The sequence below is a fragment of the Tinamus guttatus genome, unplaced genomic scaffold (assembly GCF_059628265.1).
Source record: "Tinamus guttatus ecotype Peru unplaced genomic scaffold, ASM5962826v1 Tinamus_guttatus_pri_ptg000244l, whole genome shotgun sequence".
Lineage (NCBI taxonomy): Eukaryota > Metazoa > Chordata > Aves > Tinamiformes > Tinamidae > Tinamus > Tinamus guttatus.
The window spans coordinates 1,242,553-1,269,495 of NW_028288778.1; the positions used below are offsets into that span (position 1 = coordinate 1,242,553).

General features: G+C 52.1%; 2 protein-coding genes across 2 annotated transcripts in view; both read right to left on the reverse strand.

Moving 5' to 3' along the window:
* Nucleotides 1-1,304: 1,304 nt before the first annotated feature.
* On the reverse strand, nt 1,305-5,616 carry RPL13 (ribosomal protein L13). The gene is made up of 5 exons (XM_088526228.1): nt 5,506-5,616; nt 5,175-5,316; nt 3,829-4,002; nt 2,447-2,503; nt 1,305-1,507 (listed from the first exon to the last, which is right to left on the reverse strand). The coding sequence occupies exons 1-5, from the start codon at nt 5,607-5,609 to the stop codon at nt 1,349-1,351; spliced, it is 636 nt and encodes a 211-aa protein (XP_088382354.1). The 5' UTR covers nt 5,610-5,616; the 3' UTR covers nt 1,305-1,348.
* A 1,223-nt stretch (nt 5,617-6,839) lies between these two features.
* Nucleotides 6,840-26,943, reverse strand: part of SPG7 (SPG7 matrix AAA peptidase subunit, paraplegin) — a 29,058-nt gene continuing 8,954 nt past the window's right edge. Inside the window, exons 6-17 of the mRNA XM_088526230.1 lie at nt 26,514-26,616; nt 24,729-24,854; nt 24,040-24,202; nt 23,182-23,355; nt 17,938-18,062; nt 16,653-16,755; nt 15,486-15,596; nt 12,112-12,227; nt 10,768-10,924; nt 10,089-10,252; nt 8,931-9,008; nt 6,840-7,266 (exon numbers count right to left, since the gene is read on the reverse strand). Coding sequence (XP_088382356.1) covers nt 7,057-7,266; nt 8,931-9,008; nt 10,089-10,252; nt 10,768-10,924; nt 12,112-12,227; nt 15,486-15,596; nt 16,653-16,755; nt 17,938-18,062; nt 23,182-23,355; nt 24,040-24,202; nt 24,729-24,854; nt 26,514-26,616 — 1,630 coding nt within the window. The 3' untranslated portion in view covers nt 6,840-7,056. The remainder of the gene's footprint in view (nt 7,267-8,930; nt 9,009-10,088; nt 10,253-10,767; nt 10,925-12,111; nt 12,228-15,485; nt 15,597-16,652; nt 16,756-17,937; nt 18,063-23,181; nt 23,356-24,039; nt 24,203-24,728; nt 24,855-26,513; nt 26,617-26,943) is intronic.

Consider the following 26,943-nt stretch of genomic DNA (forward strand, 5'->3'; position numbering starts at 1 on the left):
CCCGTGCCCAGTGTCACACCGCAGTCACAGCCTGTGCCCAGGGTCACACCGCAGTCACAGCCTGTGCCCAGCACCGCACCCCAGTCACAGCCCGTGCCCAGTGCTGCATCGCAGTCACCACTCGTGCCCAGTGTCACGCTGCGGTCACAGCCCATGCCCGGCATCGCACCATGGTCACCCCTCATGCCCAGCGTCACGCTGTGGTCACAGCCCGTGCCCGGCTCCCTGCTCAGCCCCGCGTGGCCGTGGCCGGAGCCCCCCGCGTTCCTCCAGGGAAGGGCCACGCACTGGGAGCGCCCCAGCCCCGAGGCCGGAGTGGGGGGCCGGGCTGCAGCGGGGAGCCCAGGGCAGCCCCTCGCTGCCCCACGGTGACACCGCGCGCGGGCACCGGGACTCTGCTCCACCCAGCGGCAAGCGGGAGCCAGCACAGCGGAGGCCCCGGGATCGCCCCGCGCCTCCCTCGGAAGGCCGGGAGGGAGGACGGCGGCCTCGCTGCGCGCGGGCACTGCCGGAACGGGGCACCCTGGGCACCCGGGTCACGGGACGGCCCCGCAGAGCCCCCATCCGCCCTGCACCGCGTCGTGCCGAGCACGGGAGCAGCTCCCGGTCACGCCGGCCGGGCCCAGGGCTGCAGGGAGCAGCAGAGCGGAGCGGTGAGACGCAGCGGGCACCCAAGGGTGACACCCCCGTGACACCCGGCGCTTTGCAGCAGCACCAGCCTCAACCTTCTCCTCTCCAAACCTGCGCGGTTGGTTCAGTGCTGCACTTGGAGCAAGCAGGACGCCCTGGGCACAGAACCAGGCTGTCCCTGCGGACATCCCCTCGCGCGCCGGAGCCGCCCAAACCAGAGTCCCCGTTTCCTCAGAAACCACCTGGCCCTGTCACACGTCCCAGCAGAGCCCCGGCTTCTGGGAAAAGGCCCATGCAGCCGGCACGGCCGTTCCCGGCAAGGCGTGGGGCTTCCCGCAGAGATGTGGGATGCAGGTCGCGGCTCGGCTCGAGTCCGCGCGGCCGCAGGAGCCGGGGAAGCTCCCGCACAGGAGGAAGCCCCTGCCCAGTCCCCGGGCACAGCCAAGAGGCCTCGGAAAGGGGCCTATTCCCTTTCCGGGACATTTCCAGTCCTGCCCTGAGGGGCGCCTGCCCCAGGCCGCAGCCCTCTCCACGTGGCTGCCCTCGGCCGGCACCAAAGCGGTCGGCGCTCCCGGCAGCCCGGGCCACGCTGCGGCACAGGCCCCCGCGCAGAGGAGCAGCACAGCCAAACCCGCCGTCCCCTCTGCGCTGTCCTAGGGAGACACCACAGCCCGTTACATTTCTGCATGTTTTTATTAGCAGTTCTAAGCGGAACAGTTCATTTCTTCTTCTCCACATCCTGCTCTGCGGCTTCTTTGGCACGTTTAGCACGAATCCCAAAGAGTCGGGCATTTGCCCGGGCCATACGCAGGCTGGCAAAGGCCTTGAAGTTCTTCTCCTCTTCTGAGATAACACGGGCCTTCTCCCTTTTGAAAACCTAGCGGGAGCAAGAGCCAGACAGTCAGACTCAGCAGCAGAGGCTCCCACACAACACAGTATTTATAAGGTTTAACACAATTATTTTCACTACATGGTTTTAAACTAGCTCCAGGATGCCATTAAGAATACAGTATTTATGCGACCCACAGGCCCGGCCCTTATCATCGCTCCGCCAGACACCTCCTTTCAACCAGCTCCTGATTTCCCAGCGCGCCAGCACGAGGCCAGAAAAACAAGCGGCCTCTTTGCCAGGTTTGTGGTGCCCAACGAGCAGCACCGCTGAGAAACAGCGGCAGGGGCTGAGAGGGCCCCAGCCACCCCGGGCTCTCATGTGCCCACGTCCCCTCCACCGCTGCCCACGGCAGCCACACGTGCCCCCACTTCTGCATCTGAGCAGCAAGCTGCCCCCCTGCCCACGGGGGCACATACGGGCAGGAGGTGCTCACTCAGCCTGGGTTTTAGCCTGAGCCCTCCCAGGGGTGTCTCAACTTTGCTGGGTTTTTGTACCAGTTCCACCCCGGCCCTCTCTAGACTGTCTACACAGACACGCTGCTCCCAGCCAGCTGGAGGTAAAACTGGAATAAACAACCACCCCCGGCCAACACGTTGTGCCCAACACCCTGCTGCTGCTCCTGGGTGCAGGGGAAGCTCCAGGCACCACAGTTCACCACCTCAGCACCCTGCCATCGGTCAGAGCTTTAGCGGGGCTCCAAACAGCTCTTGGCAGCCGGGTTTCTCAGCGCCGCGTAGCGAGCGGCTCAAGTCACACCCGTGGCAAAACACAAGGCCAAGCCTGAGCTGCTCGGGGGGTTTTGAGCCAGGATGGCAAGTGTCTGAAGACAACCACCCTCAAGTGAGAGCAGGGAGAGGGGAATCCTCCCAGCAAGGTCAAGTCTTGACCACGCGACAGGAACGCCCAGTTTTAAGCCACACTTACGTTCCGGATCGGCATGACTGGTCCGGACAGCTGAGTTGCCATCTTGAGTTCCTCAGCCTGCATAACCAGAGAGAAACACACAGTCAGGACATAATAATAATAATGCACCAGCCAGAGAAGTATGTAAATCTTCTCAGTCTAGTACCTAGATTTAAAAACTGCCTTGTACACAGGTCCCTAGCTTAAACGCATTGCTAACTATCAGAGATTCAGCTTTAGTAAAAAAACTCAACATTTCACTAGTGCAGCTCTAAAAGTATCCAGCACAGACAAATTCTCTCAATAACCTGCATTTTTGTCTGGCTACCAAGTCAGGATGGATGCGGCCAGTACAGCCAGCTGGAAAAGTGTGGGAAACTACTAGGTCATTTTTAGTTTGACTATGTTGTGTATTCCAAAACAATTCAATTTAAGGCTAATTTCAGCTTCCTGTATCAGTATGGAATTAAGCAAAAGTAAAATGTTTCAACTAGGTAAAATTACTTTGAACTATAAAACGCAAAAAAAATGGAATTGAGGAGTTTAGAAAAATCTATTTTACATTCACATGCATTCAACCTCCTTAACAAGTTCACACTACAAATCGTCCTGCAGCAAGGAGACCACTGGCATCAAAAACCTGGATCCTCCTTTCCATACCTCTGCCAGTCCCACAGGTCAGACAGAAGGGAGCAGCCCTCCCTACTTGAAAACCATTCCACTGTGTTCAGCAGAACTTCTGTGCTCAACTAGGGAACATAAAATGCTGAAAAACCTTCCTTGCCCTATTCTGAAAAATCAACCAAGCAAGGCCTGACTCTGTGCCTGTGAACTGTACTACAACACTGCCTCTCATCTCAGCGCTGGTGCATGTCACAGAGCAAGGACAAGGACAGCCAACTCTACCGTGGATCTCGCTAAGATTTCAGTGAAAAACATTTTGTAATTTAACAGGAACCATCTTCACAGAACACAATCGCTCCATTCCACTAAGTCACTCAGCTCAGAAAACCTTGGCCCTTGCCTTTGCTTGCCTTCCATGCAATACCACAGCACATCACGTATTCCAGACTTTTCAGCTACAGATAATTTTGCTTCTCAAACTAAAATTCAACTGGCTAGGCAAGAATCAGAGCACTACAGCCCCAATGCCAAAGCCCACTCCAAAGCCGCGCCACACACAGCAGGTTGCTGCAGCCAGGTTCCAGCCTCACCGTGCACTCCCAGCTCCTCTCACACACACACGGGCGCCGCGTCGGGGCTGCCCTGCCAGGCAAGGGCTCCTCCTCCCAGAAAGCTCAGGTTCTGGAAGCTTTTGATGCCCACCAAGGGCCTAAGGTGACAAGCTAATAACCACAATTTACCTGCAACCGATTCTGTGTTTTTAAGGGTCGAGTACTTACGGAACTGTCGCCTTTCTTAGGCGCGGAGGGCTTCCGTGGGAAGAGGATGAGCTTGGAGCGGTATTCCTTCAACCTCTGCACGTTGGCTTGCAGGGACTCTGTCGACTTGTTCCGTCGCCTGGGGTCCACGGAGATCCCAATAGTCCGGGCAAACTTTTTGTTAATGCCAGCCAGCTAAGGAGAAATGGAGCAGGGTCAATACTCACATTACGTCAGGGTAAAGACAGACACCCAAGAGCCCCTCAGGAGCTGAAACACTGCACGGATCTCCCGCTGCAGAAGGATCCTCCCATGACAGGGAACACAACCCCAGAGCTGATTAGCAGTGGGACATTTGCAATATGATGCACGCTAGCCAGAGATTTATAAGGTCATCACACAGATAACTGAAGGGGACCAAAAGTCCTGTGCAGAAGGAAAGGGGCAGGGGGTGGAATTGAAACATTCATTAAAAAAAAATCTCATTTTTTGTTTAAAAGATTCAAATTATTAATGTACCACTTAGGGTTTCTTTAATTTTCAAGCAGTAACACAAAGTAATGAAGCACTTAGTATTCAGAGGAACAATTTTACTGCTTCAACGCACTAATGCCACTGTTATAAATGTTTTAATTAGCTATCAAACAGCTCACAAGAGGAAACTGCAGGTTCTGGCTGCCAGCAAACATTAACATCTGCTTCTGCCCACTGTATGGGACCAAGTGGTGGGTTCCTGGGGTGGCCACCATGACCCCATGTTTAGCAGCTAGGGACCGCACCAGGGAAGAGCTTCCAGGAGGACCTTTTCCTGGAGCAGGGGGAAGGCACCGAAAGCTTCCCACAGTTTTTGAGTCCTGCAAAGCCACCTCGTAGCTCCTGCATGAAAACCCAGCAGGACAGTTGTGTGTCTTGGCACAACACAGTCTGCTTCCATCAGAAACGAGTTAGCACTCTGCTTGCTCCTCAGCACAAAGGAGCTCGCGCAGGCTACGTCATATAGGACTTGTATAAATACATTTCACAAGTAAACAAAATATTTAATAAAAAGCGATTTGTTATTTTCTTAAAAAAAAGGAATCTTTATTAAGGCTCTACCAGAATCTGATTTTGATAAAGTAAACGTGCCGAGTGATACTTATTTTTCCAAGGAGCCCCTCGCTTTGACACATGCCATTGCTTCCCCATCCCGTAGTTATGGGGCACACAGAAACATCAATTTTAGCCTTTAGATGCAACAAAACAAAAAGTTTCCCCCTAGCTACACGTGGCCTGAGGCAGCTTAGGCAGACCCTGCCCGTGAGCAGCTCAAAGCTACAGCAGGACCCAACCCCGGGCACTGCCCGCGTTCCCCGCATCACCCCACGCACCTTGAGCTCCTCGAGGCTGAAGCCGCGGCCGGCGCGCACCTTGGTGTGGTACCGAACCGTGGGGCAGCGCACGATGGGCCGGATGGGCCCCGCGACGGGCCGCGGCGCGATGCGGCGGGCCTTGGCCTGGCGGGCCTTCCTCCTGCGGGGCGACAGCGAGCGGGGCCGGGCGCCCCGGTGAGGCCCCTCGCGGCCCGGGGCGCAGCGCGGGGCGGCGCGGCGCAGCCATCAGGCACGAGGGGTTCACGGAATCATCAGGGCTCAGCGATTCCGGAGGCGGCTCATCCCCTGGCTGCGGCCGCGGCGCCGCGGGGCTCCGGCGCTCACTCACCTGCGGATCTTGCGCGCGGGCTGGTTGAACCAGGTGGCCACGCGGCGCTGCCAGTCCTTGTGGAAGTGCGGCTTGAGGATCATGCCATTGCGGCTGGGCGCCATGGCTGCCTGCGGGCGGCGGGGCCGTGAGCGCGCCGCGCCCCGCCGCCATCGCGCCCCGCCGCGCTGCCCCGGGCTCCGCGGAGCGCTGGGCGCGCCCGCCGGCCCCGGCTGCGCTCCGCCGGGGGCGGATGGCGGCGGATGGAGCCCCCCGCCCCGCCGCGGCGGCCCCACTCACCTCCCGCCACGGAAAATGGCCGACGGGAAAAGGACGCGGCGGCGCTGAGCACGCTGGGATAGCAGGAGCGCGGGCCAATGGGGAGGCGCGTCGCGCGGGGACTGGCAGGCGGCTTCGCCGTGCCCGCAGTGGACATGGCGGCGCTTAAAGGGCCCGCGCGGCGCCGCGAGGGGGCAGCGCGGAGCCGGGCAGCGGAGCGCGCCCCTCACCGCGACCTCGGGCAGCGCCCCGGCACAGCCACCGACCCGCGCTGGGTTTCCATTCAAATAATAATAATAATAATAATAATAATAATAATAATAATAATAATAATAATAATAATAATAATAATAATAATAATAATAATAATAAAATCAGCAAAGAGGGAGAGGGGCAGTCTAGGCTTGTAAAAATTGTCACTGCGACTGCAGAACATTCTCATGGAAGAAGCTGAGCCCGTAACAGCTGGGAGGAGAGCGGAGGGCACCGAGGCCTGCGGCCCTCGGGGTGACACCATCCTTGGGGACAGCAGCCCTTCGGTCACAATGTCTTTGGCCAGCACTGCAGGGCCAGGGACGGAGCAAGGGGCTCCCCAGCAGTGCCGACCCCAGCACCGCTGCTCTACAGCCCCAGTTCTGGCTCACGCTGCCCACGGCAGGAGGGATTTCCCCCTCTCTGCTGCTGAAACGCTTATAAAAACTCAGCACAAACCCTTGGCCAGGAGAGCCCCTGTCCTGGAAATCACCACAGCTCCAACGAGCTCCACCGGTGCCAAACCCACACCCCGATCTTGACACACTCCAACACAGCAGCATAGGAAGGACCCTTTATTTTAATGAAGCCTCTCTTTTTCAGTTTGTGGTTTACGATCAAAGGGGGCAGTTCCAGTGGCTCTGGGTCGCACCCAGGGAGGTCACCGAGGCACCTGGCACTGCAGGGAGCAGCGGGGCCCTCCTGCTACACAACACGGCACAGCCGGGACGGCTTCCAAGCACTCAGGGGATCTGTCACCCTGAGAACATCTACACTGCTCCCACACAAGGAATCTTTCCAGCAGATTAGGCTTACCCAGCTCCTAATCACCACTATCCTGCAGAGAAATAATTTAAAAATCTTAACTTCTCCTTCCTGCAGAGAAAAGGTCCTTACAGGAACCAACGACACCATCCCTTAACCTTTGCGTAACAACAGAGAGATTCCCTGCTCAGCATCTTGGATCCCAAAGCTGAGAAGGGCAAGGGTGCGTGTGTGGAAGAAGTTTCTAGATCCTTCCATTCCACACTGGGGTGAGCTTCATACTGGTCTCAGCCGCGGTTCCTCCTCCTCCTCATGGTTTGGTGGCTGCTGGGGCATCTCTTCATCTCTTGTGTCTTGCTTGTCTCGCTCTGCTTGAAGCCAGCTCTGGGGAGCTATCATTTTCTTTGGCCCATAAGGTGGAGGCCCAATCAAAGCTTCAATGTCATCGTAATTTATCACTTCTTTCTCCAGGAGGGCATTAGAGAGCTAAAAAGAGTAAACAAGGCAGCCTGAGGCAGGGCAGCTTGAAAACAGCCTCTCTGAACTGTTCTGAGCTCCTTTCCCTGCCAGCTCAAGGCACATCCCAACATCTGGACACAGCACGTGCTGGAGACGCATGAACAGAGCCCTGGCTACCGCCCCGCGGATGCTGCGACCCCACAGCCTGCTGGAGCCAGTGCCAAGGTCTCCAGGCAGCCGGCACCTTCCGCACGAGCAGTTTGGCCAGGAATACATAGCATGAGTGCAGGGAATAGAGAGCAAGCGCTGAGGAACGATGCGGAGTCAGAACTGCAGGGACAGTTAGAGCAGCCCTTCCTGCCACCGTCACTGCCCCTGTGCAGGATGCCAGGTAAGAGTGGCTGAGACCAGAGGCAGAGCTGCCCTGGACACAGTAAGGCAGCACCAAGAGGCAGCGGAGCTGCCTGCTCCTGCAGGCACGGGCTGAAGGTCGTTGGAAGGTGCTCGCCAGGAAAGAGGAGCCTCTGGCCCCTCTGCCAACAGAAGGGCCACGTTTGAGCAGCAGGTGGCTGTCAAAGCCATGGAACTGCTCAACTCTGCTGACAAGATGCGACATGCTGATCTGGCAACCGAAACGTTCACTCTGTGGGTACTTTGGCTTGACTTGAAAGTTTTTCCATCGTGAGCCTCTAGCAAATGTCCGGCTGCTGCTAAATGGAAGTATCGGAACAGGGGAAGGCCTGGAGAGAGGAGGTCTCGTCACAACGAGCCTCGAGCACTCCCACAGCGCTGTCCTGCTGCGACGCGGGCAACAGCAGGCGCCTGAGCAAGCTCGTCCTGCCCGTTTTACTAAGCACGCAAGGATGCCCTGCAGTTGGGTGGATGCAGGGGCTTTGTTTTGTGTGCACACGTGTGTACACGCATGTGGTGTTTTTATTTGCAGAATTTACGTTGGCTCCTCATCAGTTCGGGCGCTACAGACCAGACTCCTGAGGAGAAGGTCCAGCGTCTACACAGGGAGCTGCAACCCAGGAGCAGCCCTGCCTGGGGGACAGGCACAGACCTCCGTGGCACAGGGTGGGGACATGCCAGGGGGATCGGCTAGGGGGCACTCGGCACAAAATGAAGGAGCAAAACTCTAGTCTTGCAACGGTGACTCCTCCGCGTATCAGGTGCCAAGGAGCTGGCAGGGGAGAACTGCCTGGAATCACTTGAGGGCCTGGGCCAGATCAGTCAACTGAGATAACAGATTCTGCATTTTTTCCACCGTCCCCAGAAACCATGCGCTTGATTCCTGCTCACCTACAGAACCTGGCAGGATGAGCTGCTCCTGCCTTTGCAGGCTCCACAGGAATGGTCACTATCTGCTTTCCAGGAAATTACACTGCCAAGAGGCTAGCCAAGGAGGGCAGATGAGGGAGACGAGTTCTAGTTTTCAACCAAGCTCCTGGACAGAGCATTCCTCCTCCTCCTCCATCCTGCAAATACCAGCTGGTGCCAGGAGTCAGGCTACCCACTGCTGGAGAAGGCACCTACCCTCCCTGTGCATCCTCCTAATCTGGGGGGTCTAGAGCAAACAGCACCCCCTGCCCCACAGCAGGCAGGGGAGGCCCAGCACCCCACTGCAAGACTTCCCAGCACAACGGGGAGACACAAAACAGCAGGGCCAGGAACCCCAGGAAGGCGCTTACCGCCTGCAGCTTGTCCCGGTTGTCCAACAACAGCTTCTCCGTGCGTCTGTAAGCCTGAGCCACCAGCACCTTTGCCTCCTAGGAAGAGAGAGGAACACGAAGAGAGGTTTGGAACACAGGCAGCAGCAAGAATGGGTTGGGGACAGACAGTGGGAGCACCAAGGAATGGAATCTGCAAACTGAGCTAGGCTTCCTGCTGATAGAAAAGAGCTCCGGCTCATAGAAAATACATATAAACTTCCTGAAAAAAAAGAACCCGAGAATATTTATGATAAGCAACAGCAAACTCTTCCACTGGCACAACTCCCTAGGAGAATCCCAGCTGAGGGAAAGGCAGTCTAGCTCAGGGGGCTGCCCACTAGCAAAGGAGGTAGCTTAGCACACACCCTGGGGAAGCACAACCTTAAGGGCTTCCCAAACAGCCTTGCAGTTTCCTGCTATTTGACTCTCCTGCTAAGGCAGGCTTTTTTGTTTGTTTTGTTTTCTTCTTCTTCAATCAAGAAAGGCTCAATTTGCTGTGAAAACGCTGCTATTTCGATCAATCATTGGTTAGAAAGCCTCTCTGACCTAGAGCTGGGAGATATTTAAATTGCACAACTGAGATTTTAAGCCACATGTTTTTTGTGGTCTAAACATCGCATGGGCCTGCTTAGCTCTACATGGGACAGCTCGGGGCCTGGAAAGACCTTTGCACAGCCCAAGCCTTCCCCAGCCTGGTACTTGTCCTCAGTTCTACAACTACACTACGGTCTTCCAAGGCTGCTTTTTCTCCCCCCTGCAAAGCCTTTCTCCTCTCCAAAGGTCACGTTTGCACCTCCTCCTGCCTCCCAGCTCAGCAGGGCCTTGTCCATACTGGAATCACCACCACAGCTTTCAGTTTTACACATTACAGGATATTTTATAGCTGCTTAGTGCAGCTCCAGGCAGCACATTGCTACCGTGCTGAACTCGCAGCCATCTATGATCCTGCCTGCTCTTAACGCCTCACTGAATAGTCCTGACACAGTATAATAGAAACAGAGCAGGGCTCAGTTGCAGGAATCCACTTCTTAATTGCTAGAACATATCTGAAGCATTTGGATGCAAAATACTTGCATTTTTCAAATGAACTGTCAAAATTGAAGAACAAATGGGAACGCACAACCAGGGGGGCCTTACATGGTCCATCATCTGCTGAAGTCCCTGGCTGAAAGGGCGCCGACCAATTCCGGCTGCGCTCTCCGCGTCCGGGAAGGAGAGCTGCCCGATGCTGGGCACCATCCCGTACTGCTTCACCATGGAGTAGGCGATCTGGGTCACCTTCTTCAGGTCGTCCTGTGCTCCTGGTGAGAGGGGAAGGCGCAATGCGGAGCTGAGTACAAGAGGAGCACACGTCCCGTGCAAAAAAGGACTCCTCTAGTCGAGAGAGGGGCTGCAGGGGCCATGGAAGTGAATACCCCGCATTCCGCAGTGGATTATGTGGAATGAAACCTTACTGGGTGTGCTGGAGAGCTCTCCAGGACATTGAGTGAATACACTGCCCTGCTGTGAGCCGTTTGGGTGTAACTAGCTGGAATTGAGGCAGAGCGCTGCACGCTCCCCCATGAGCTACAAATCCCACCAGGGACCCTATCCACAGCCTTAGGCTTTGGGACAAACGGAAGACAGTGCAGTAGCAAGTGCAAGGTGAGACCTTCATGGTCACAAAGGCCGGCCCAAGATCAAAGCAAGCAAAGTGACATTTCTCCCTGCTCAAGGCAGGAAACCTCTGTGTGCTGCTCAGATTACTCTGAGATAAAGGGCAGAAATTCAGGCCCTCTTAGTACTATCTTCACCTGCCCATGGTCTAGCTGCTCACCTGTAGTGACCTTGTTAAAGGTGATGGCCTCGGACACTCTGCCCCCGAGAGCCATACACATCCTCTCCAGCAGCTGCTCCTTGGTGAAGAGGTACTGCTCTCTTGGCAGGATCTGAGCAAATCCCAGAGCTGCATTTGTTCGAGGGGCTATGGAAACCTGCAACACAGAGCAGCTCCATCAGTGCAGGGAATGAAAGAGCTCCCAAAGATTGGTGCAGACGGAAGAGCAGGAAGAGGCCTGCACTCCCAGTGAGGTTTGTCAAGGCCTCATGTGGTTTGTTGATCTACAGAGACAGGGCCATGAACTGCAGGACGTCAGTGTTCCCGTACTGAAAAATCTGCCTTCACAGGGGCAGACACTTTTTGCTATTGCAGAGCAAGAAATAACAGAACCAGGTTGCCCTTAACAGCAAACCAGTGAAATGTAGAGATTTAAGAGTGGTTTTGCAGAGTATACACCAAACTGAATTTGCTTTATTGTGTTCTAGAGTCACTCAGTCTACCTGGAGAACCATGGGATTATCTTTAGAAAATAAAAATCACCTCTCCTATCTTTTAAAATGCCACATCTTGCTGAGAGTAATTAACAACCTATACAATAGGTCATTCACAGTGAATTTGCAGCTGGTGACATGCCAAGGAGCTGTCACTCCCACCCCTCCCCAGTTTCCAGGCTCTTTGAAGGAGGAGATGTGCATGGGAGAGAACACTCTGGGGTCCTGGAGGACTTCTCCTACAAAGGGAAGAAAGAGCTCCCTTTCCTCCTTTCCTCTGTAGGAAGGGGAGCTTTAGGCAGGCAAGTTCTCAAGTCTGCTGATACAGGAGGGGGGTGTGTGGAAATTCTCTCCTGATCAGCCTCAGAGCAGCTCTCAGAATTGCCTGACTGATCTATTGGCACCAACACGTTGGCATCTCGTGGCAGAAAGAGATCATGTACACGCGCATGCACACACAGAACAGTGCTTTGTCTGGAAGGGATGCACGAGGTGAGCAGCAGCACTGGGAGACTCAGTTGCTCCAAACACACTCAACAACAGGGTGGTCAGCAGATTGTTGGAGTGCTTTACAGCTGGCTTTTAAATGCAAGACTACTCCAGCAGCCGGCTACCAACTTTGCAGCACAAAGTGCAATCAGTCACTGTCATCAGGGAGTCCAGTCATAGACTTCCTTGGAGATTAGTCCCCTGGCTGGGGTATTCACAGCTCCAAGCTCTTAGAAGCCAGGGGGACGTGGTAGCGTTTAGCTCGAGTGCTGCAGAACCACCACGGGAACACGGGAATGCCAGCGGATTCCCTCCTCTCCCAGGGATAGGCTTCCTTACACAAGGCTGGTAGCCGGGTTACCTTCATCACAGCCTCCGTGTGCTCCAGCAGCCAGCCCACCAGCGCGTGGCCCGATTCGTGGAACGCCACCACCTTCCTCTCTTCTGGTGTCAGGATCTTGCTCCTTTTGGCAGTGCCTGCAGCAACAGAGAGCAGGATTTGGTAAGAAGAGAAACTGGCAGCAGGTGCAACTAGCAGAGCTCACCCTTGGCAGCCACGTGCACAACCTGGCACAGTCTAAGGCCGAATGGCCACCAAGGAGAGGCAGAAAATGCCCTTCAGCTTCATACTGAGGAAGAGGTGCCCTGTGTCCCTGCAGCAAAAGCAACCCCAGCACGTCTGCTCTAAACCTGCACTCCCTGGAGCTCAGGCTGAACAGCAAGCACTGCCGGTCCATCCTGGTGGCTCTTAATGTAATGTGGCTGTACACAACAACGCTGGCAGAAACTTCTCCCCCTTCTCTCGCAGGCAAAAGTCGAACAATAGATTGTGCAATGATTAAATCGTAGCTCGAAAATGCAAATCTAGGTCCTGTTCCCAGCTTGGCTAAAAGCACGCCACACTATCTCTGCCCAGGGATAGCTCTGCAACAAGTCAGTCCACCACGTGGAATAGAACAGGCTGGCTGGAGTATTGCACCAATTTTTCTGTATAGTCTTTCAGTCCCTTAGGCAGAATATCAGAAAAAGGCAAGATGTTGTATTATATATACCCATAATAAGAGAGGGGATCCAACTGAGACGCTTGTGCATTAGGAATGTTAAAATCAGCACAAAAAACAAGAGTGGATACAAAAATCCTTCTCCAGACCCAGAAAAATGCCTCTGATTCCACATGGCATGCTCCATATGAGCTTATTCCCAGGCTCCTAAGAACTAGCAAATTAAGCCATAACTTACACTTAATACTTCCTCCAAAAAGGTGTTTTCTGAAAGTGTCTATTTTCCAGGCCACTAGTCCATAACAGAGAATAAGCCCAATTAGGATTTCAAAAGAAATGCTGAATGGGAGTAAGGCTTCCAGCATGTAGAAGATACGTTAACTACAGAACACACTGCATATCAGGCACTCGTTACAGCTCTGCACGTGGAGCACAGAAAGTGTCAGCACTTTCAAGCGATGTCTCTGCACAGCACTAGGAGCTGCAGGGGGTAGAACAGGCACAGTCAAGAGCAGCATTACCCCAAGCTTGCTTGGTGTCTTGGAAAATAACATTCCATTAACATTAATTTTTAAACAAAGTCAAGAGTTTTATTAAACATGGAAACAGCAAAATCAGTGTGGCAGATCTTGTAAAATTACTGCCCAGGGACCCTGCAAGCCACTACGTTCTACAAGGCACATGGTGACAGAACAGCAGATTAGTCACAATAGCCTTGATTTTAATCTGTTGGTCCTTTACGCTGCCTTCAGCAGAGCGAGTGACTGTGTATGTGCGTGGAAAAATAAAAGCTTTGAACAATTCCAGAAGCATTTGTTTGCCAGCCCACCTGGGACTGAGGGAGGGACCGTGCTCTTCACCACAGCACACACTGTGCCTACAGAGGTTGTTTCTTTGCCTGCATAAATCAAGTTCCATGCAGAAGAGTTCCCTGAAGGCCTGTCCTTATCGTACTTATGAGAAATAACCTAAGAAACTGCTCTGTGCATCTTTGTTTGCCTTACACGGGGTACACGCACTCCTCCAGCTTCGGAGGACGGCTCCTAAACGCCTCTGTGCACCCAGCAGGCTTCCTCCCGCGCTCCCGGGGGACCCGACTTACTGGCTGCTCCCTGTTCCCAAGGCAAAGACAATGGGGACTGCTGCAGAGAGGAGTTCTTGCTCCTCCCTTACAGCAGCACAGAGCTTTGAAGCTGACAGGGCCTCTGGACTTGCAAAGTTCTCTTTTGATTCAACACCACCCTTATTAAAACCAGAAGCTTATAATGGAAAGCACAGTAGCATCCTTTCTTTAGGAAAAAAAAAAAAAAAAAAGCTTTTATTGCAACTGAAATGCCCTCTGGATTGTGAAACCCAGAAGCATCCCTATTATTTGGCAAGGCAACATTTAATATTTAGGCCTGTAGCAGAGATTAGGACCTTTTAGACTATCTTAAGAGAAGCCAGGCCCTGCTAACACGGAGGAATTAAGCAACAAAAGGACTTTCTGACCTCCTAGAAGCCACAGAACCTCAGTGGAACTGCTGCCACCCATGCACTGTAACACCCACCCATCCATCCCCTTTGGCTCCACGTCCCCCAAGACCTTCCTGCCTGCGCTGCACCTTTCACCCTGCCCTCCTGCTCTGTGGAGCTATCGTAAGGGTTGATTTTGGAACGAAAAGCCAAGTAGATTCCTGTGTGTTTAGTGCTTTCTGCCCTGCGTAGGGCTGGGTAAAACACATATTTGCTCTGGCTGATGAGTCCTGCAGAATGGCTAGCTGTGTCGCCCTCCGTTCTCACGGCTGCTGAGTGCAGTTTGGCTTGCTGGAAACGCAGTCCCAGGTATCTGAGCACTCCAAGGCTTTAAAGGGTACGTGAAATTGTCAAGTTTTCTTGAGATCTTCTCTTGAATGAGGCATTATGTAAGCACTTTCTGATAAAGCGAACACTGAAAGCTAAATTCCAAGATCAGGAAATAACTAATCCAACATAAACATCCTGTTCCACAAGGCCTGCTCAGAGCAGCACAGAGTGCCAGTCTGTTTGCCCTGGTAACGACACTGCAGCCTGGAAGCAGTTCAGCATTGGATTATGAGACCCGAGACCTGGCAACGGGACAGTTCAGAGCGAAACCCACTGCAGACAAATCCCTCAGGTGAAGCCAGGAGTTCTGGGAGCTGTTCTTTCCTCCCTGTAATATGCAGCCACGGGGTAATCTCGAGAGGATCCTCTGCTGGCACTGACACAGCCAGCGACAGGGAAGGCTGACAGGATGTTCTCAGAGGGAGAACAGTGCTCCACTGTCCTGGAGTTTATTCTGTCATTTCAATTCCTGAGCTTCCAGGCAAAAAAAAAAGCCTTTTTGCATTATTTTGCTTTTCATGTTCATACAGCAGGTGTCCAGAGGAACAACAAAAACTGAGAAACTTCCACTCTTCATTTTTTTTTTTTTTAAGTTTTCTTTTTTACATTAAAAAAAAAAAAAACACCCAGATTTGAGTTCCCCTCTTTACAGTTTTGCTACTGGCTATCTTGACCAAGCTATCTGTTCAGGCTGCCTGCAGATTTGGGAAGAAAGATCCACTCGGGGTCCTCTTTAAAGAACTTTTTGTGGTCTTCAGAATATGGCTACAGCTGGGAACACAGGTAGGACCCATTTGCCTTCCTGGAATCCACCTCCTCATTTGAGCCTCCTTTTGAGAAGCATGATACAGGTTAGGAAGACAACAACAGAAAGGGACAGACCACTTACCTGCAATGACTCTTTCCACAGCATACTCGAAGTTGGAAGTATCAATGGATTTGTGACCCTCTCTGGCAGCATGAAGAGCAGCTTCGTTACATATATTTGCTATGTCAGCTCCTACAGGCACAAGTTTACAAGAATTACATTACGTTTGTTACGTGACACAGAATCCAAGGAATAGAAGAGGCGAGAACAAATCTGGAGGAGGACCTAAGGACTCAAATAGCCTGCACTGCAAGCTGTTCTTTGTTCCTTGGGAACAGAGAGCAAACTTCATCCATGGTGTTTATGTTGGATGTGAACAATAACCGCCCTGGCAACCAGCGCTGCGTTGCCACACGCAGGACAGAGTTCAGTGATCAATGAAAAGGCTAAAGCCAGGGCTGGCTCTCAGCAACAGAGCAGCGGCGTGGGCAGCTCCGATCAGCACGGGCTGCCGCTCTGCTCACACGGCGCCCGCCCAAACCTCTGTGCACAAGAGCAGGAACATCTGTTCTGAGTTTGCGTGTGTGGGTGAGGGTGGCGGGGGGCTGCTGAAAGAAGTCACGAAGAGGCAGCGTGCTGGGGCCTGTTAGAGGGGAAGCCCAGGGAGGATATTCCAGGGACTCCACATAAACAGGAACTCCGGAGCCCCTTACTCAGCACCGTTTCAAGCTCCCAGGGACCTACCTGAAAACAGGCTCAGCACAAGAGCCAGAGCTGTCTGATTTTTACTCTGACCAACAAACTAATTGTTTCTTATTTCTATCATTTTAGTTTCCCAGTAGCTTGTACCAGCTTAGAAGCCTATCTCCATCTGAGTGAGCTGACGTGCAGCAACGCACCCTCAGCAGCAGCGGTTCCTCCCCTTGGGAATTAGGATCCCAAGCACTATAGAAACTTATTTTTCTCTACTCCCACACTCTGCTAGTCCCAGAAGTCTCAGAAAATTACAAATAACCATGAACAATTGCTCATCACAGCTCCATTCACTAGGGAGATGGTTCAGTTTCCACTATTTCAGCAGAGATGGAGAAAACTTGAGGAGAGAAAAAAAAAAAAAAAAAAAGCAGCCACAGACCAAAATATCCTAAAATACCCTGTAAAACAAGGCAAACAAAAAGGCCTGTGTTGAACTGGATAATATCAAGCGTGGAAGCAGGTCGAGCGGCCGAACACACGACGCAGCCGTACCACTGAAGCCTGGAGTCAGCTCAGCGAGGTGCTGCGAGTAGAAGCTGCCATCCTGGATCAGCTTGAGACTCTTCAGGTGCTGCTCGAAGATTTCTCTCCTCTCCTGTAAAGGAAACAGCATTTGCACAACAAGGAACATCTGGGCCCAACAAGCCTTTGCAGTACAAGAGTCACTGCAGCAAGGACGCGGCCAGGTCTCTAGCAGTGGGGACAGTGACACTGCCACCAGAGGGCAGGGCCATTCCTGCAACATTTTCGTCCTACAAGAGCCCTGCTGAACTCCCAGCTCCAATTCAGAACAGATGTATGGAGGCTTGTGGTGAGTCACTGCCTTCTCTCCCAGGGCTGCTCTCCCGTCCTGACTTTCACTCTGATCTCTCTTAACGTCTGTCTTACCGTTAAAGCACTCGCAGGGAAGGCGCTCAGAGCACCCCTGCCTGCTCCCCCAACACGGAGCGAGGTCCTCACGTACGGCCACGCCGCCTGCCACCATTTCCCACACAAAGGTGGGGGAAAAGGGAGCACTGGCAGGTAGCCAGGGGTGACTCATTCAGCTGGGCCAGGAGGGCCTGGGCAGAACAAGGGCCTCAGTTGCCAGCGTTTCCCCCTTCCTCCTCGGCAGCTGCACAGTTCGTGCTTCCGGTGCCAGATTCTATGAGGCATTTAAGGTATTTTAACTGAAACCCCCGAGGATGACAGTGAAGCACAGATGGGAGAAGAAGAGCCTGTGCTGGCAGAGCACGCACATAGTTAGTGCAGCTGAGCTGCTCTTCAGAACTGTGCCACGATTGTCAGCACAGCAGACGCGGTGGCCTACCCTGCTGAACGGATCTAAAAGCTTGCAGGAGGAGAGAGTCACCCAACAGGCTGGTTAAAGGAAAACGAGGAGCCTGCTGAGGAGAGCGAGGACGATAAACCGACATGACAAACAGTGCTCAAGGCACATTACAAGTTAACTTGCCAATTAGGTAGTTCCTGATTTCCTGGGGAGAGGACACACATTTCTGCATCTCCATGGCAAAGATAACCTCACAGAGGAATGTGCTGCCAAAGCCCACACCAGTGCACGCGCAGACGCTTAAAAACAGCACGTTGTCGTTTCAGAGAAACAAACGAGCGCGTTCGGATGCCAGCGCTCCGGCTGACGGCACAGGAGCGAGAAGGAAGGTCAGCACAAGCCTGCCCGTGTCACCTCCAACAAGCTGAGCCTTTGCCAGGCCAGGGAATGGCTGGGACACCTGAGCCATCAGCACCAGGGAAGGACGGGGCAGTGGGTGGCACATACCTGCAGCGTCGGAAGGTCAATGAAGATGTGTCTGTCGAGCCGCCCGGGCCGCATCAGAGCGTTATCCAGGACGTCGGCGCGGTTGGTGGAAGCCAGCACGATGACATGATCCGTGGTCCCCATTCCTGCACACACAAGAGGGAAGGGTTTTCACTATCACAAAGATACTGCACTGCAAGCAGAGAAAGGGATGGGACAGGGCAGGGTGCAGAGAACATCCGACATGACCTTATCCCAAAGCTGCGCTGCACTTTGGGCATCCTCTGCGGCAGCCAAGGAAGGGCTTCTCTCTTCAGTTAGGAGCACGAGACAAGAAGGGTCCTCCCCATCTCTGGTGGTCACAGACACTCCAAAATTTATTTTTCACTCAACTCCCAGCTTAAAACGTTTTATTTCTGGCCACAATTGGTAATTGCTCCAGCTGAAAACTGGAACAGAATCTGTCTATCGTGAAAGATGAGAATATACCCCCCTGGCCCCAGCCTTAAGTCTGTTCTTGCTTGTTCAGTCCCAGGCTGAGCAAGGATCACTGTTAGTTGAAATAACCCTTCTCTCTCCCAGTATTTCTGGGGAAAGGCCCCTTTGCTTTCATTTTCTTTAAGTCTTCCATCACAGACAGGCCACTAGGATCACCGGGAAGGGCCGGCCTTTCTTCTGACCAGCTCAGACGAATGGAAAGAGAGGACACAGCCTTGCAATGCAGCAGGAGACACATTACAGAGCAATTCCCCTGGGTCTTTTTGTTTTTATCACTCAGAGGGCACCCCGGCACGCTGCGGGTCGGTGTGAACATCAGCCCCGCGCACCTTGCAAGAGGCTTCACGTAGGCAGGGGCAGAACGCAGCCAAGCGGCTCCGCGGGGAGGATTACACACACCAGCTCAAGCCACGGCCGGGCGAGGGGTTTTCTGCAGCTCCTAAACACGAAGGAAGCATCGGGATTTACAGGCTTTGAGAGCAGCCTGCAGTACGGAGGCATCGAAGGCAGCCAGGCCTTCCTGGGGAAGCCAGAGCACAAACAGCTGGAGAACAGAGAGGGGCAGGTGGGAAGGAAGAGCTCGAGTTGAGTCACTGAACCACACTGCTTATTTATTACATTCCAACAGAGGCCCCCGGGGATGAGTCACCTGCTCACAGCGGATTCAGCAGCCCTGGCACAGAGCAGCCTTCCCGGGAAGGGACGCGCCAGCGCCACGTGCTCCCGGGCTCCGGGGCCAGGCTGCAGGGGCAGCTCGGCTCGGGGTTATCGCCGGGTACATCAGGAGATGGCCCCTTCCAGCGCGTGCTCCAGCAAATCTCAGCTCTTCCCCCCGGCCCGACGCTGTCCAAACAGGCTCCCGCAGACCACGAAGCCCCCGATCCTTCAGGCACGCATTGCACTGCGCTTGGAGCACGGTAAATACCCGAGGCGGGCAGGCACGACAGCGAGCTCCATCCCACGGCACGGCTCGGCAGTTCAGTACACGATCTGCTCTGCAGCTGGGGAGACGCTCTTAAAATAGGTCCAACGATTACAACAAGTATAATTAAAATGGAACCATGAACACGGAACACCATGAAACCCTCCTTGGATTAGCTTTTGCCCCACTTGCTCCCCATGTGCATCCCAGCAGGGTGAGACGCAGCTCCAAGAAAACTACAGCAGCTGCCTCCAATTCACATTTGCATTCCCAGCACTGTGTCACCTGGCACATCACAGGCTTTGGCTGAAGCAGGCAGGGATTGGGCTATGAAAACACCACCCCAGTCATATCAACAATTTAAAAACAGCAACTTCACCTAAAGAGATCCTTCCTATCAGCACTGCTTGTAGCCAAAGCTACTTCAAGAAGGCATCAAACCACATTCATTCCACATATCTTAGCACGACAGCTTTTTTAGACGTCCTCATCCATCCTCTAGCCCACAGAGGAGATTCCCATGCAGCTCTGCCCTCCCTTCTCTTTACCTCACCTCTGAGCAATCTTACCCAAACGCAGAAATTCAACATTTGCTGGTAAGCCAGTTATCTCCTCCTATACCTTTCCCCCGACAAAATTAATAGCTGAACTCAGCTCTGGTGCCACCTTCCAGAAGTTCAGCCATCAATTTAAGCTAAAGGCAGCTAAAAGAGAGGTCTCACCCTTCTGCTTCAAGGCTCCCTCATTAGCAGCACTTACCACTCTCCCACTTGGGCTTGCGCAGAGCTGTTAATCTCCCCAAAACCTCCTGCACCATTCTCCTGAAAACTTGATCTCGCCATGATGCACATAACACTCCAGTGTTCATCTGGGTGCCACGCTCTGTCAGGTAACGCTCCAGGAACACGTGCCAAGATCCGTGCTTGCGAGTACAAGCCAATATTAAGTCCATGTTTCTTGTACTAGCCTGACAGTCCTTGCCAGCTGTCTCTCGTTTGACATTGTAAGCTCCTTGGGCTATTTTTTAGCATGTGTTTGATAAAGCACTTAGCAAAATGAAGGACTTAGGACATGATCTGTATGAGACACGAACAAATAACTAGGCAATACATAAACAAACAGCTAGGCAGCACATATGAAGCAAGCTGCTTTTGCAGGGTCTTTTAAAGTATATATGGAAAACATGTGTTCTAAACTCACTTTGAAAGGGAGTTGTGCCCTAATTTAGAAATTAGGGCTCACCACCACAGCTCCCCCTCCCCCTCGAAAACAAAACAAACAACCCCCTGCAAAAAAAAAAAAAACCCACCCACATACATCTAGTATTTCTAATTCTACACCTAATTTCTAAGGGCTGGAAGAAGTTGCAGCCATTTTTATTTTTAGCACAGAGATGCAAATTGCACCGACTACATATTCCTGAACAGCGCGACGGGCCTTCTTCTGATTCAGTGTTAACCTCTTCCCAGTTTACACTCTAACTGGCAGGGAAGGAGCAGGGCAGGGGAAAACACACCAAGAAAAACAACCCCCACCCTCCCAAACCTGGGACTGTTGCTCTTCTACACGTTGCTACCAGCCTATTTCATCGATATATCTACTATATAGATACAGCTGTGAACAGCTACGTTCACTGCAAGTAAATGTATATGCTTGGCCAAGTTTCCCCAAAGTTAGCCCAAACGCAAAGTCCTGTGGAACTGCGCATGCGGAGCGTGAGTTCTGCTATCTGCGTGACACTGTGTCCTTCACAGACGTTCCTCTGACAGCTGGATTCCTGCCTGAGTATTTAGGAGCTACTTAAAGCTCATTCCTCTCCCTCAGAAACTTTCTGGAGCTTGGCCTGAAGCAGAGAGGGGTCTGGAAGATCTCTGTTCAGCAGGACCACTCTGCCCTGTTCGCACCACGCTGTGCTCTAGCTTACAATTCCTCCTTCTGCAGCAAGGGCAAAGATCCAAAATTATAGATCATCTTGTGCGCACTATGGAGGAACTTCTGCCCTTTGCTGCAAATGTTTTTACAAAGCCCCAGCTTCTCTCCTTGAGAGGTTTACCCCAGAGCGACCTCCGGAAGGCAGCCGTGCTGGGGAGCCACGGGAAGCGTTTCCTTCAGCACGGCCGTCCTTCACTGCAACACTCAGCAAGGAGAGCAGGCAGTGTGAACCACTGAGGCCTGGAGAAAGAGGGGGGCTTTTAGTGTGGGACTAGGGGGAGGTTGTCCCCTCTTTTTGAAGAGCAATGAGAAGATCAGAGTCTTAGGCAAAGGAAAAAAGAAATGAAAACAAAACAGCAAACAACAGCTGTCCCACAAAGCTGATACAACCACTCCCTGATGGGCAGGTAGTCATCCCGTGGCCAGCTGTGTAATAACAAGATTTAGCAACAGAAGCAGCGCAAGTCGGGTCAGTGCTGCCGGTTCCGACAGCCTGAGTCACGGCCGAAGGATGGTTCTGTTGGACATCTGTGTGAAAGCGTCCAGGAAAAGGGCTGACTTCAGCGAGCCAGAGAGAACCCCGAGTGAGGCATCAACCCACGACCTGCTTGCAAACCTCATCACTGCCTGTTTTGCTGGGATCCTGTATCCAGGCAATGGTGGAGTTGTTGTCAAAGGACAGCAGAAGAAATGTATTACATTGCTTATTTCCCTCTGGGCCAACTAAACTTCAAAGCTTATCAGGCTTTAAAACACTACCTGTCTTGGACAAAACACAACAGTATTAAAGAATGTTTAATAGCCAGCTGGATCCGAATGCTACCCTCTGAACACAGTAGTGCCCTTGCTGCCAATTCACTTTCTTTTGGATCCCCAGCACTGTAAATTATTCCTCTCCAATTGCCAGTGGGAAAACATGCTGCTGAACTGAAGCCATTTATTACAGTAAGAGCCTTTGGGGTTGCTGCCCTCTGCCCGCCGTGGTCTCCAGTGCATGTTTTGGTTTGGTTTCAGGAGCAAGGAGGCACATGTGGGCACTTATACAAACTCACTCCGGATGCGAGATGACACTCATCTGACACAGGCTCTTTGGAGTAGTCAGTAACCAGCTGGCTCCAGTGTTTTTAATTTACTAGATCCATGCCCAGATTCTCTGGAGCCTGTGTAAGGAGGGCTATGCCCACAACCTAGGCACAGCACATACACAGAGACCTGTCCTAAGCCCAGGTACTTCCCAGGACACTGCCACCTCTGCAGGAGTCCTGCCTAATCTCCCGTGACAGAGGAAAAGCAGTCTAATACAGAGTCTTCACAAACAAGGACTAAAGATGGGGGACACAGATGCAGGTTGGGTTTGAGGAGATTCCTGGGAAACTCGCAGGGAAGGGAGGGGCAGCACAAAGCAAGTACTGGGCATATGACTTCCAAAACCCCTGTGCTGAAGGAAGAGCGGCCCTTCCTCATCCTCTCTTATTCAGTCAATGCAGCAGCTGGAGCAGGGGGAGAAAGCAGAGAGAGGACCCACTTCAGGTAAATGATGCAGCTACCTCTGAAACCAGAGAAAGACTAGGCAAGGCCACACTGGAGTCCATGTAGGAAAAATCATCCTGTCCTTCAGGGCTTCAGAGCCTCCCCTAAGCAGCAACCCAAAGGACAGTTATCACTGGTCACACAGAGGGACTTCTAGCAAGGACACGATCAAGCGCTGGGGCTGGGCTTTGCCCTGAACAGACTGTGAAGTACAAGCTAGTCTTGTCCCAAAGAGGAAGTGAGGGTTGTTTTGATGCAACTGCAGCACTTCGGCAGGAAGCAAATGTCGAAGCCTGACAGCTTAAAGCAGGAAAAAGACGTTGCCTTAGAGACTGAAACAGTTGGCTTATAAAAAGGGCCCCACTGCCAAGAGAAGGACTCACCATCCATTTCCACGAGCAGCTGGTTTAAAGTCTGCTCCTCCTCGGCATTGGCAAAACCAGATATATTGGTCGAGCGCTTCTTGCCCACGGCGTCGATCTCGTCGATGTACACGATGCAGGGCGCACGGGCCTGCGCCTCTCTGAAGAGGCTCCGAACTCGGGCAGCTCCGAGACCTACAGGGTCAAAGGAAGAGGAACTGAGTCTCACAGCAGAAATTGTTAGCACAGCGGAGAGCAGCATTTCTGAATGCCAGGGAGACCCGATTCTGGGCAAACCAGCAGTGCCCAACAGTCCTTCTCCCTATACTCCAGGATCAAAAATATAAACCTCATATCTCTAGTCCTAAAAGCACTGCTTTTCCTGGATCACACTAGGTATTTACTCAACTCCCCAGACTGCAGGGACCTCAAAACAGAGGAGAAGCTGAACTATTCCACATGTTCCTTCACACAGACCCTTGTCTGGTCTTAAATGAGCTAAGAGACAGGAAGAAAAGGCAAAGCTGGAAATCTCAATGTAAAAAGAGGCCATAGATCTATGCTGAAAATCTACTGGCATTCTCATAGGTGGAATGCAGCTTCTGCTGACGACTTGAGTTTGGAAATACTAACAAGCATTGGGCAGAGGCAAATGCTTCCAGGTGAAGAACCACAGTCAGCTTCACCGTGCCAGAAGCAAGCGGCTCGCAGTAGAGAAAATGCATTTTAGGTTCCAGATAGCCAAGTATATTTGCAACCAAAAACCTTAAGCATCTTCAACAGAAGTACCCAAACTCAGCTTCCCTATGCAAAGACAGGCTGAAAGTGGGTTTTCTTCTGACCTTCTCCAGGTGTAGAGCAGCCCCATTGGCAGCTTACCTCCTATCACCTCCACGAACTCGGAGCCCGCCATGGCCAGGAACGGCACTTGCGCCTCGGTAGCCACCGCCTTCGCCAGCAAGGTCTTCCCGCAGCCGGGCGGCCCGAGCAACAGGGCGCCCTTGGGAACTTTAGCCCCAAGCTGGAGGTAGCGCTCCGGACTCTGCAAGCACGAGACAGCTCCGTCACATCCACGGCTTGCACGAAACATCTGCGGAAGGACGCGGCCTCCCAGAGCTTCCGACTATTTTTTCCCATTCTTACCAACTCTGAGCTCCCAACAGGAGCACTGTTACAGAATTGGAAATACAGGCATTGAGTCATGTTGATCACAGCATAAACAGTTGACAGTCTATTTAAGCAGAGGCGGTTCAGTACGATGCAGGATGAAGAGAAAAATATCCTCTCCTCCCCACGTTGCCCAGCTATCTCAGAAGATGGGCAGTAAGCTCTTACTTTGTTCTATTTTTGTAGGGCAGAGGAAGGAATTCAGCACATTTAATACAGTCCTGGCTCACCTGTCTATCAAACAGGTGAGCAGAAGTACTTCTGCCTTTTAATCTAATGCTTTCAGCACTGAAAATCATCATCAACATTAAAACAGAAACCAGTAAAATAGGAGAAGCTCTTACAAAGGCTGCATGGCAGATTCATCTACTCCCATTACAGGAGAGGTGTAAAGTTCTCACCTTTAAATAATCCACAAATTCTTTGACTTCCCTTTTGGCCTCATGCATTCCTGCTACATCCTTGAAGCCAATCCCTTTTCCAGACTTGCCATCCACGACAGTGAAACGAGCCATTTTCAGCTGGTTCTGTGGAAGGCAGTACAAGCAGTGAGGATGTGCTCTGACTTTGGACAAGGCAGCAGTCTGAGAAGGCTTTTTGATGTACTTTAGGCAATAGCAGAGCACAGGTGTAAGCCCCTGCAAAAAGTGCCCACTAATGCACTGGTATTTTACCCTCTTCCGTTTGGAAATGGTTAACAGCCAGAATACATGACTGCTGCTTCAGAAACCTCGTATGTGTTTCATCGGTAACAGACAGCATAAGCCTGCAGCAATATTCCTGACATAATCCAACCCAAATTCCCTGCAGACCCAGCAAGGATACTTACCAAGTACGTGCAGAATGCTCAAAACCTTAATTGACATCTCCTCCCTCATTTCTAAGTGCTTCAATCTTTAATATTCTTGGGATAAGCATAGTTTTGAGAAAGACGTATTGATGGCAAACAACTGTCAATACTTTCTTGTAAATGAATATAAACAGACGCTTTGCACCACTGTTCAATGCAGCTACCAGTTTCCATTACAACACAACCCAGGGGCAGAACTATAGGCTCTCAAATTTAAGAGGCACCATATTTCAGTCTTGTTGTGTTGTTAAGTCACAGTGACAGTCAAAACAACAATTTAGTTAAACAGTCCCCTTGTAACTGCTCATTATGTCCTGCTGAAAACAGCTACTTAGGATTGTTTTCTCTTTGAGGAAGAGTTTATAGCTTCTCAGGCCTTAGAAACAGAGGCTTCTCCAAGCAAGGAGTTAAATGTGCAAGGTTGGACAGTCCCTGCTTGTGCAAAGACAGAGCTGAGTCCTTAAGGCCCTCATTACTCAACACTTTTAAAACTATTCTTCTCTTCCAAGCAGCTGCAACCCTTTGTATAAAGTGAAACTCAGACAGAAGAGAACTGCCTAGGAGACCTCGTGGGAAACTTCTGAGCAGGGGACTGAATTCAGCACTGTTTTCATCCCCGAGTCGCCGTGCTCGCTGCCAGCGCACCCGAGGCCGATTGCCACAGAGCTCCATCAGCTGACCCAGGCAAGGGTGGAGGAGAGAAGCAGGAGATTTAACTGATGTTGCAAGTGAGGCATGTGGCGTGAGGGGAAGCAGCCAACACATAATGAAATCCACAATCTGAATGCCTTTTTTTTTTTTTTCAAATAAATTGAGAAGTCATTTTGCAGAAAGCAGATTCCTGCTCCTGGCTGTATGGGAGGCATATTGGCAGGGCCTGGTGAAAAACACCATCTGCAGCTGCAACTCATTAGTAAGCTTTGAAAATAGCAGAGCAAACTGGACTGCAAAATTCACTGAGCTCAGCCCTTTCTGTCACTGGGGAAGAAAGGGCCTCAGCTAAGGCCAGTTACTGTACAACCTGGTCAGATCATCAGGACAGGAGGAGATGCAAGATGTGTCAGGACTGCAGAGCCCTCGGCATCAGTTAATTCTCATCCTCTGTTGACTTTACTGGAGAATCACAGAATGGTTGAGGTCGGAAGGGACTGCTAGAGATCATCTAGTCCAACCCCCCTGCTCAAGCAGGGACACCTGGAGCATATGGCACAGCGTGAGCATGTGCCACAGGGTGAGTATTGCCAGAAAGGTGAAAAAAGGGGAAACTAGGCTAGCAGGAGACAGGTCTCACAGGCTTGTCTCGCTGCACAACAACGCCAAGGTCTCGAATACTTACAAAGGCATTGAATCCTCCCACCCGGCTCGCCACCCGCGCGAGGCGGAAGATGCTCCACAACATCGACAAAGCCACGAGGGTCACTATCAGGGAGAACAGGTCACTGAAAAGGGAAAAGCCAGTCAGGTACAAACAGAGGCATTTGGTCACAAGCAGTACTATTAGCTTGGCAAATATTGCTCAGCACAGCTATGTTCAATATTTTAGGGATGCTGGCATTTAGGCTAGAAACAGAACAACGAGCAGACATGACTAAGAAAATGGCACCTTTGCAGTCTTACATATTTTTACGTACACATTTTCATGTACCCATGTGTGTATTTATATATATATATATATATATATATATACACACACACACACACACGTGTGCATGTATTCACACTCTTATTTGTAACAGAAAACCAAACAATTACATAATCCAAATGTT

What these genes read in the sequence shown, in the direction of transcription:
- RPL13 (XM_088526228.1), bottom strand. Translation starts at nt 5,609, where the DNA reads ATGGCGCCCAGCCGCAATGGCATGATCCTCAAGCCGCACTTCCACAAG. An exon ending in TCAGCCTCGAGGAGCTCAAG is followed by an intron (nt 4,003 to 5,174) that starts GTGCGTGGGGTG and finishes ATTTCTCCTTAG; the next exon opens with CTGGCTGGCATTAACAAAAA. An exon ending in CAGTCATGCCGATCCGGAAC is followed by an intron (nt 1,508 to 2,446) that starts GTAAGTGTGGCT and finishes TGCTCCCGCTAG; the next exon opens with GTTTTCAAAAGGGAGAAGGC.